At 41.8% G+C, this 10,756-nt stretch overlaps 1 protein-coding gene across 4 annotated transcripts; it reads left to right on the top strand.

Annotated features, from left to right (window-relative positions):
* Positions 1 to 248: 248 nt before the first annotated feature.
* rsph4a (radial spoke head component 4A) lies at positions 249 to 6,850 on the top strand. Of its 4 annotated transcripts, none has more exons than XM_069694128.1 (8): positions 249 to 331; positions 909 to 1,017; positions 1,482 to 1,704; positions 2,284 to 2,565; positions 3,554 to 4,003; positions 4,187 to 4,331; positions 6,175 to 6,292; positions 6,380 to 6,850. In XM_069694128.1, exons 2-8 carry the CDS (start codon positions 929 to 931, stop codon positions 6,609 to 6,611), a joined length of 1,539 nt encoding a protein of 512 aa, XP_069550229.1. In that variant the 5' UTR covers positions 249 to 331; positions 909 to 928; the 3' UTR covers positions 6,612 to 6,850. The 4 variants fall into 4 exon arrangements, with proteins under 4 accessions (XP_069550229.1, XP_069550228.1, XP_069550227.1 ...); XM_069694127.1 differs by having other exon boundaries at positions 255 to 331; positions 912 to 1,017; XM_069694126.1 differs by having other exon boundaries at positions 259 to 331; positions 802 to 1,017.
* The last annotated feature ends 3,906 nt before the right edge of the window (positions 6,851 to 10,756 follow it).

Raw genomic sequence — 10,756 nt, 5'->3', positions numbered from 1 at the left:
ACCACAGCAGGACCCGGGTTTAGGTGGACGTCCCCCGCCAGTAGTAGCAATAAGACGTAAATTGTGAATGTTCTTGCCCCCTTCTGTTTGACTTTGAGAGTATTGTCTGGTCGGTTTGAATGTTTTAATACTTCCAAAGCCATTATCCAAATGGTATCCGTAGCCAAATGTCTAAAGACAAACTGGAAACGTTTGAAAGCCCACCGTCATCGGAGCCCAACATTCATTTCCCCACACACAGAAATGGAGGTGTTTGTGGACGAAGTGGAGGATATGAAGCTCATGTTGTTTGGTGTTCACAGCTGTGGGGTCCCGAAGACAATAAAATACAGTGAGTGGTAACGTCTTGTAGCTGCAGCGGCAGCAGTTATGCCGCGGTGTCTCCATGACGACGCGCTCCGTGCGCGTGGCAGCAGCGCGTGTGCACTGCAGCACTTTTACACAAAACTACATGTAAAACTATTCACACAATATAAGATGGTTTTAAAATCTGTTCTGCAGAAGAAAAACAAACATCTATGTTCTGCAGTTCTTTAAGACTTTTTACTTTTCGACTGTAACCACATGTTGCTGCAGATACTTCTAGACTTTAACTTGTCATGGAGAATATTCATTTTGCTGTTTTGGTCGGATAACTTCTTCTCCCACAGCAGACACCATCCTTTGAACCTCACAGTGTTTTTCGTTTACATTATACTGTTAAATATTTAAGAGTGTAAAAACGGGGTCACAGATGTAGCCTAATCATCTACTTCCGTTTTCGTTTTTTTTTTTTCCTCCATGGTGCTCTCGCGAGTCCAGCCTGAGTAACCATAGTAACGTGGCGTTAGAGCGTTTCCCTGGGATACTGTAAAAACACTGGAAGCGAAGGTAACGGCAGTTTGCCTCAGCTTCTTTAATCGTTAAAGCAGATAAACGGAGTTGAACGATGGAGGCGGACAGCGAGCAGCTGAACCGGCGGGCTGGCGCCTTCAAGGCTTACCTGCTGACACCCAGCACTAGGAGCAACCGGAACCTGTGAGTCACGTCTTCATCACACCTCTTCATCATCACTCTTCATCACAAGTCTTCTTCATCAGTCTGGGTTCAAACTGTTTGTTCAGTGAATGTAAAGCCTGAATCTCGCCATCAACAGACAGCAGCAGATATTTGACTCATGATGTTTAGATAAAGAAAGTTTATTTGTACATTTCAAACAATAATTCAAAATGCTTCACGTTGTTAAAAGCGAGAGATTGGCAGTTGGTATGTCACTTGGACTTTTGGTAAGGCAGGTACTACCGTAAATGTGTTCTCTTCTGTCATCATCTTCTCTATCTCCTCTTTTATTATGTTTCTACGATCTTTGTCATCTTTACATCCTCATTTTTTTTTTTTTAAATGTCTTCACACATGTTTTAGTCAGCTGTGACCACAGTGGTCCTCATCACCAGTCCAAACACAACAAGCAGTTAGTCAGTTGCTGTCCTGTCATGTTGCAGCTACGACCACCTCACCCAGCTGCTGACGAAGATGATGGACGAGCGTCCTCTCGACACGGTTGATGTGATGGAGGACATGAGCCTGGAAGTGAAGCGGGCTTCGCTGGAGGACATGCAGAGCACCCTGAGAGACCTTCCACAGACGACGACTGCCGAGCTGCTGGCCGAGCAGCAGCTCTTGCTGTTCTCTCAGCCGGAGGACGCGGACCAGGACGACGAGCTGGTACCATCCTCACACACCTGCACTGTGCACGTCTCTGCCTGTCTGTCAGGGGGGGACAAGTAGGTACCTGGATGTCCCTTTGCAACATATAATGTCTATTTTAATGTGGGTCAGACGTCAGACACTTGTTACTTGTTTCAACATAACCTGAACTGTAATTGCTGCTGTGGGACGAAGCAGCTGAGGGTGATGACAAGATAAGATAATATAAAATGAGATGAGATGAGATGAGACTTTATTAATCCCACTGTGGGGAAATTTAGTTGTCACAGCAGCATAGGAACACAGTTATAAAAAAAAAAAAAAGGAAACACAAAATAAGAAAAAGTTGCAAATTACGCATACAATCAAAATGAGATAGATTAAAAGAAAAAGTATATAAAATAAAGACCAATGTATAAATACACACACACACAAACTATATAAATAAAAAGAAATAAATACACCTTGGTGATCATCTGCTGCACAAGCTTAGTGTCACTCTGACAGACACACATCAGGCATCTCCCTGAAAATACAGGAAGTGAGCGTGTTGTCTGGAGCTGAGTTGTGTAACACAGTTTTACTGGTGTTCATCAGGGGGAATCTCCTCTTCCTAATGTGAGTGAGACTGGCTTCTACCTGGAGCAGGCCGGCGTGAGTCTGGGCCGAGAGGAGATGCACAGGATCTTTCTCGCTCTGCAGAAGCTGGTGGAGTCGCAGGCGCTGCTGCGCTGCCGCTTGTGGGGCAAGATTCTGGGAATAGAGAGCAACTACATCGTGGCCGAGGTGGAGCACCGAGACGGGAAAGAAGAGGAAGAGCAGAGCACCGATGAACCAGCTGAGGAAGAGGAGAGGGAGGCCGAGACTGAGGAGAACGAGGTGAGGAAGAGATTTCATTAAGAACCCTTTTTTAATTTCACTCATTTGGATTTAAGATGCCAGATTTTAAGGACATCGAGGGTTCGTTCTGTGTTTTTAGCACATTTTTGATCAATCTTTATTCTATTAGTTTTTTACTTCAACGATGTTTTTTTAATTGAAACTGTAATTATGTTTGCTATTATAATGTGATTTCTCTCCACCCGTAAAGCCGTCTACACATCAGTAGCACTACTGAAGGAGATCATTAGAAAATCAATACATTTATACAGAAAACAAAAATAACATTCTTTAGAAATTTATGGGATCAATGTATCTGATTTGTTTATGAATCCCGGGCTGTCTGATGTTTATAACAAACACATAGTGACATATTTGTTGCTAGAATTTGCTCCTCTTGTAAAATTATTCATAAACACATCTGAAATGAAGCGTACAAACAATAAACTATCTCTCTGAGAGGGAAGCTCAGTTCATTCATGCATCTTTATTTTATATACTCACAAAGACTGGAGATATGTCAGTACAAATCCAACTACCTGATAAAAAAAAAAACCCTCCTGTTTCTATGACGTCAGCATTGAATGTTGATGATAATGGTAATGGTAATGGTAATGGTAATGGTAATGGTAATATTAACAATTACAAATCACTCTTTTTCAGTTCAAATGTTTTCATTTCCTTTAAAGTTTAAAAATCTGTGAATTTATTTGATCTGTAATGATAAAGATCGACTTGAATTTGAATGATTTTAATGGTATTCATTTAAAAACTAAATGTCCCATCTCACACATTTGAGAAACTCCCAAAGAGCATATCCACAATTAAATAATCACATATTTTAAACATTTAAATCCTCCTTTATTTTCTTTTTCATTGTACTTTTTGAAATGTTCCTCTTTTCCTGGGCTTCTTTTGGTCCCGCCCTTTTTCCAGGTGAAGAAGTGAAATGATTTGTGTACCAGTTATTTCTCTTGTCATTCCCCAGATCGATCCTCTTCCCCGGTCGACCTACAGTCCGCCCCCCGTGGTGCCAATGGAGGCCCCAGGAACAGGTGCTAATAAGTTCTCCTACTATGTGTGCAAAGAGCCTGGTCTCCCATGGGTGAAGCTGCCTCATGTCACTCCGGCTCAGATCACCATGGCTCGGCTCATCCGCAAATTCTTCAAAGGGAGACTGGACACTCCGCTTGCCTGCTATCCGCCGTTCCCTGGGGATGAAGCCAACTATCTGAGGGCACAGATCGCTCGGATCTCTGCCGGCACGCACGTCAGCCCCCACGGCTACTACCACCTCAGGGAGGAAGAAGGCGATGAGGAAGAGGAGGCGCCCCAGGACAGCTATGAAGTCAATCCGGACTTTGAGAGCCTACCAGCAGCTGAAATGGCTGAGTCTTTGTCCAACTGGGTGCATCATGTGCCGCACATCCTGCAGCAGGTACATGTCTGATCCAGCAGCTATGTGAACACTCTGTGTGTGTGTGTGTGTGTGTGTGTGTGTGTGTGTGTGTGTGTGTGTGTGTGTGTGTGTGTGTGTGTGTGTGTGTGTGTGTGTGTGTGTGTGTGTGTGTGTGTGTGTGTGTGTGTGTGTGTGTGTGTTTAATGTGTGAGCTGACCTCAGGGCCGCTGCACCTGGGTGAACCTGGCTGTGAAACCGGGAGATGACTCCAATGAGGAAGGAGAGGCTGATGAGAAGGAGGAGGATCCTGATGAGCCTGAGCCAGAGACCGGACCCCCACTGCTCACCTCCCTCTCCCAGGACGCTGGTCAGTCGTTGTCCTGCTCTCTGGGCCGAGGGAGACTTCTTTCTCTCACTTTTTAAAATCCAAACGACTTTCGAGTCACAAACACTACACCTTCACATTTACAGCCTCCGACTGATTTACACACTAAAACCTCGATGGCCTCCGACTGTCCAGCGTCAACAGGAAAGCTGCCCTGCTGCTGCCCAATCAAAAGGCCTCTGGTCACACTTAAAAGACCTACATTGTCCCTGCGTTCCAGTATCCATACTACCAACCTATTAGTATGCCAGAAAAAGATTTAGTATGTTCCAATAAATAGCATGTTAGACGTAGGATGCCAAAAGTACCAGGATGTTCTACTACATCCGGTCGTATTTTACAGTCTGTAGGCCAGCATGCTATTCTGGCTGTTTGTACCCACAATTCTCTTCGCGGCGGGAGTTACGTCACATTGACTAAACTGCAGAGGCAGTTGGTGGTGCTGATGCTCCGCTCACAAAAGGAAGAAGGAGGAGATGATGAAGAAGAAGCATTAAAAGGAAGCTTATTCATTCCAAATCACATCCTTTTTCTTTTTACTACAAATGTTGCGCTACAGATCGCAACAGATACGACCAAGAGAGTGCCTCTTTATGATGAAGTGATATCTCCAAATTGTACACATACTACATGCAAGAGTAGATACTTTTTAAGGGTAGCTGCAGTACGTACTAAAAGTTAAAAAGAAAAAAAAGTACGTGATTCTCAACGCAGGGCAAACGTGACTGGTTACTGTCCACACAACCAGAGCAGCTTGTAGCTTCAGGTGAAGGAAATGTTTATCAGAATGACACAATTATTATCAGTCACTTATAACCGGCTGAGACCAGATCACGAGTCTCCGAAGCTGACGTTGCTCTGAGATTGTTTCTCGTCACTGATCTGACCTCGTCTGGTGAAGAGGTTCATAAACCAGGAAGCTCAGACACAAAGTGAATACTTGTAAAATCAGCTGCTTTGTTTTCCCTCCATGTGGTTTCTATGTCATGTGACGAGCTGCAGAGGCCAGGTCATAACAGGTGAACCATGATGAACTCAGGCAGCAGAAGTGACCTCTGCCCTGTTGGGAAGGAATTTACTGCTATTTTACTGCTATTTTATTGCTTTTCTATTATTCTATTATTATCTTATTGCTTCTGAATGCTGCTGTAGCGAAAAATTTTCCCCTCGGGGATTAATAAAGTAACTACCTAACCTAACCTACCTAAGGAGTTTTAGGTGGTTAGTGCACTAAAGCAGTAACTATTAAAACCTGCTGAACAGAGAAGCTCCATGGGCATATACTGTACATACAGTTGTAGCTGTGTGTGTATTTATTGAGTATAACATTTCAAAACAAAATATCATTCTCCGGGTTTTGACGCATGAATCAGTGTGTGCCACATCCTGTCTTTTGTTATAATTTTTGTTTGGATAAAGAAAATTCATAGTGAATATTCTCCTGTGACAATGATGATGATAATGACATCATACTGTTTATTGTGGAACAGGATGACATCCTTATGTCGTTATGTGCACAACTTACACGTAAAAAAAATAAAACATGTTTGAAAGTAGCTATATTTTAAATTTCATGCAGAATCGGAATCTTTCTCAGTAAAAAAAAGTGACATAATTTTACATTTATGATTACATAAAACCATAACTCTTATTTTGTTGCAATTGTATATCCTTGGAATTAATTCAATATTTTTCAGTGTTTTGTTTTGTCAGAAACACCCTGAGAAATGCTGATATTGCTTCAGGGCCCCCCTGTCGGTATGAAGGGTCCCATGACTTTTTGGCGCCTCATTTGTCTTCAGTCTTTTTACTTTGTGTGTCTTAGAAATGTTCAACGTGCCTCCCTGGAGCCTCCGGCTGTCATCCACGCTCACCCCTCAGCATGCCATCACCGTGCTGCGCTCCAACCTCTGGCCTGGAGCATTTGCATACACTTGTGGAAAGTAAGATGAGAAAACTCTGACCGCCTCTGTGTGACAGCCGACCGTGTTGCTCTTCACAAAACAACCCTGTGCTGTCTCTTGGTTTAGGAAGTTTGAGAACTTCTATGTTGGATGGGGTCTGAAGCACGCAGGAGAAGGGTTCAACCCAGCTGTGCCCCCACCACCACAGACAGAATACCCCGACGGACCAGAAATCGCTGAGGCCCTGGACCCGACGCCGGAGGAGGAACAAGAGCTCAGAGAGGCTTTGGAGGAGCAGCAAGCAGCCCAGGAGGAGATGGAGGAGTCCGATGAAGAGGAGGATGAAGATGATGACTGACAAGATGGTTACATTTTTTAAATTTTAATTTACAAACTCTCTATGTAAGTCACTGGTCAAATAAACTAACACTAACTGAACCCCAAATATTAAAAAGCAGTCAAATACTGGGGAAATAAAACAAATAGCTTTCACTATTGATCTGTTAAATATTCAGACTGGCAGGATGTTATTTGTAAAATCATCGCATCTCTGACGTTCTAGTGTTGTTAAATATGTCATGAATTAAATCAGTCGTGTGTTAATTTACAGTGTTTCATTGAAAAATTGCACCATCAACAAACAACACGTGTTAAAATCAGTCCTCAATCATTTTCACACCTGAAGTATGACTGGAACAGTCCAATATTTAGAGTCTGATCCACCATCAGGGAGAGCAAGGAGTTAGAAAGAACAGACGATCTCTTCAGCCACGAGAAGAACAAGGAGTCCCGCATCAAGTGGTGAGAACCTTATGGACTCAGTCTGGATCCACAGAAGAAGAACTGGACGGCTCCACAACCGAGCCGACAGATAACATGAACAATGGTGTACAGGTGAACCGAGGAGAGCTGGTGCAGTTTGAAGGAGATCTCACCAAAGATTGATTGAATTAATTTGTTGTTTTAGTTTCCACTTTTTACAAATAGATCAGTTAAATCATTCAGGAATCCTTTCTGTCCCTCTGTTGACATAATTTCTAGTCCTGGTAATTACTATTAACTTATTATTAACTATTAATAATGGGATGATGTCATATGTAATAGCACCAAGAGAGACACTGAGATTTGAAATACTGTTTCCTGTGAAATTCTCCACACAAAGTGATTTGAAAACTATTTTGAGATGTAGTTTATTGTATTTGCCATAGTTCTAACTGAGAAAGCCGTGGCACTGTAATCCAGTTTATCATTAAGCTGAGACACTGAAATACTGTTTTGTGTGAAATTGTACACACAAAGTGACTTGAAAACTCTTTTGCCATGTGGTTTTGTCCCATTTGCCATAGTACTGACGAAGAAACCTGTTTGAAAACTCGTAGCTGTGGCACTAATGCAGTTTAACATTAAACTATAAAACTAGACAAAACAAATCAGTTAGAACTCCAGCACCAGTGAGGAACCTTGGATTCATCTTTGATGAGGATTTGTTCATTAGCCACCATATAAAGCAAGTCCACAGGACTGCCTTTTTTTTTATCTCCGAAATATTAATAAAATCAGGAAAATCCTTCCTCAGTGTGATGCAGAAAACTCATTGATGCATTTGTTACTTCCAGATTGGATTATTGTAATTCCTTGTTGTTAGGATGTCCAAATTACTCATTAAAAACCCTGCAGTTGATCCAAAATGCTGCAGCAAGAGTATTGACGGGATTTATCAAGAGAGATCATAATACTCCTGTTTTAGCTTCTCTTCACTGGCTTCCTGTGAAATCAAGAATAGAATTGAAAATTCTCTTGCTGACTTAAGTGGACAGTGGACAGTTACGCCTTTCCATCAACCACTCATCCTAATGTCAGCATATCTTCTGGTGCTAGCACAGTGATTCCAGAGTTCACTTCTTCAAGGGCTTCGTGGCCAGAAATATTCCATGTTCCCTGTTTCCCTCATGAGGCTGCATGAAGCTTGAGAAGGCCCACAAAGCTTTGATCCCTGATCCAAAACTGAAGTCTGATATTCGAGAGCAGAGGTCATCAACAGAGGGTCCGTGACCTCGAGGGGGTTCTGTGGAGGTTGTGCAGGGGGTCGTGAAATTTTTGGTTGATTAGACAATTTTTCATATTTTTTTTAATATTTTTTTACCCCAATGTTTTTTCCACAAATTTAAATGTCTTTAAATACACATTAACATGAATCCAACATATTGTAGCAAAAGGATAAATGGAGGCAGAAGATCAAGTCAGAAATACACACATTCACCGACACACAAAAGCTCTCTCAAGCCGGGCACCGGTTCACTCACAGCGCAAGACTAGCCTGGACCTGTCCCTCCAAGCCTCATGCACTCCTCCAGTTGTGTAAAACACAATTTTATAAAATATATATAGTATGGGGTCCCTGCTCCATCTCTATCAATTTGGGGATCCCTGGCCTGAAAAATGTTGAAGACCCCTGTTCTAGAGGGATTGATTCAGAGTCTACATCACAGACAAAGAGTGTGACCAAGTTGCAAAGGCGCTTATCATGAGGCATCCATGTTTGCAAAAAAAAGGTTCAGCCACAGGGTATGGGAGATGGAAGATCACTCTCAACTAGAAGTTCAGTAAAATATTCTTAAATATCTATTAAAATGATCAATTATCCAAACTTTTACTAAATTGACAATTCTCTACCACTCAAGGTCGCAAAATGCTGGGATATTTTGGAAAGATGTGTCGTTGATACATTGCTATATCCATAGGTGACTGGCAGGTCTGCACATACTGTAATCAAAGCGCTCACGCTTAAGACACAAACCAGATGAAGCAACAACCGGTAATGGCAATGTTCAGTTTAACTGAGTATGAAACTTGTTTGTAAACACTTAGTTTAAGCCGTGGCGCTGTGATGCAGTTTTACATTAGGCTGAGAAAGTGAGACTTGAAATGCTGTTTTCTGTGTAATTGTCCACACAAAGTGACTTGAAACCACTTTGTCCATGTAGTATATCCCATTTGTCAAAGTTCTGAGTATGAAACTTGTTTGTAAACACTTAGTTTAAGCCGTGGCACTGTAATGCAATTTTACATTAGGCTGAGAACGTGAGACTTGAAATGTTGTTTTCTGTGTAATTGCAGACACAAAGTGACTTGGCCATGTAGTGTATCCTATTTGCTGATGAAGAAATTTGTTCGTAAACACTTAGTTTAAGCCGTGGCACTGTAATGCAGTTTTATGCTGTTTTTGAGCTTCTCTCGCTGAGATAAGGCTGTTTTTGAAACATTGTGTTTCCTGTGAGATTGTCCACACTAAGTGACTTGAAACCACTTTGTCCATGTAGTGTATCCCATTTCCCATAGTTCAGAGTATGAAACTTGTTTGTAAACACTTAGTTTAAGCCGTGGCGCTGTGATGCAGTTTTATGCTGTTTTTGAGCTTCTCTCGCTGAGATAAGGCTGTTTTTGAAACATTGTGTTTCCTGTGAAATTGTCCACACAAAGTGACTTGAAACCACTTTGGCCATGTTGTTTATCCGGTTTGCCATAGTTCTGAGTAGAAAACTTGTTTGTAAACAGTTTTTTGAGCCGTGCCGGTGTGATGCAGTTTTAAATTAGGCTGAGAAAGTGAGATTTGAAATATTGTTTTTTGTGAAATTGTCCACACAAAGTGACTTGAAACCACTTTGTCCATGTAGTGTATCCCATTTGCCAAAGTTCTGAGTATGAAACTTGTTTGTAAACACGTGGTTTAAGCCGTGGCACTGTAATGCAATTTTACATTAGGCTGAGAAAGTGAGACTTGAAATGCTGTTTTCTGTGTAATTGCAGACACAAAGTGACTTGGCCATGTAGTGTATCCTATTTGCTGATGAAGAAATTTGTTCGTAAACACTTAGTTTAAGCCGTGGCACTGTAATGCAGTTTTATGCTGTTTTTGAGCTTCTCTCGCTGAGATAAGGCTGTTTTTGAAACATTGTGTTTCCTGTGAGATTGTCCACACAAAGTGACTTGAAACCACTTTGTTCATGTATTCTATCCCATTTGCCAAAGTTCTGAGTATGAAACTTGTTTGTAAACACTTAGTGTAAGCCGTGGCGCTGTGATGCAGTTTTGAATTAGGCTGAGAAAGTGAGACTTGAAATGCTGTTTTCTTTGAAATTGTCCACACAAAGTGACTTGAAACCACTTTGGCCATGTATTCTATCCCATTTGCCAAAGTTCTGAGTAGAAAACTTGTTTGTAAACACTTAGTTTAAGCCGTGGCGCTGTGATGCAGTTTTATGCTGTATTTGAGCTTCTCTCGCTGAGATAAGGCTGTTTTTGAAACATTGTGTTTCCTGTGAAATTGTCCACACAAAGTGACTTGAAACCACTTTGGCCATGTAGTTTATCCCATTTGCCATAGTTCTGAGTAGAAAACTTGTTTATAAACACTTAGTTTAAGCCGTGGCGCTGTGATGCAGTTTTACGCTGTTTTTGAAACATTGTGTTTTCTTCCTATCTTCGTAACACACACTCACCGGG

Source organism: Brachyistius frenatus, unplaced genomic scaffold (assembly GCF_029030835.1).
Source record: "Brachyistius frenatus isolate BFR_SWC_R1_liver_20210118 unplaced genomic scaffold, ASM2903083v1 Contig_16, whole genome shotgun sequence".
NCBI classification, from domain to species: domain Eukaryota; kingdom Metazoa; phylum Chordata; class Actinopteri; family Embiotocidae; genus Brachyistius; species Brachyistius frenatus.
The sequence above is the reverse complement of the archived record's forward strand: the minus strand, read 5'-3'. Positions and strand labels throughout refer to the sequence as shown.

Bases quoted from the DNA above. Each gene is read 5' to 3' on its own strand.
- rsph4a (XM_069694128.1), top strand. From the start codon at position 929: ATGGAGGCGGACAGCGAGCAGCTGAACCGGCGGGCTGGCGCCTTCAAG. The intron at 2,566-3,553 runs GTGAGGAAGAGA...GTCATTCCCCAG, and splicing joins CCGAGACTGAGGAGAACGAG to ATCGATCCTCTTCCCCGGTC. The intron at 4,004-4,186 runs GTACATGTCTGA...AGCTGACCTCAG, and splicing joins TGCCGCACATCCTGCAGCAG to GGCCGCTGCACCTGGGTGAA.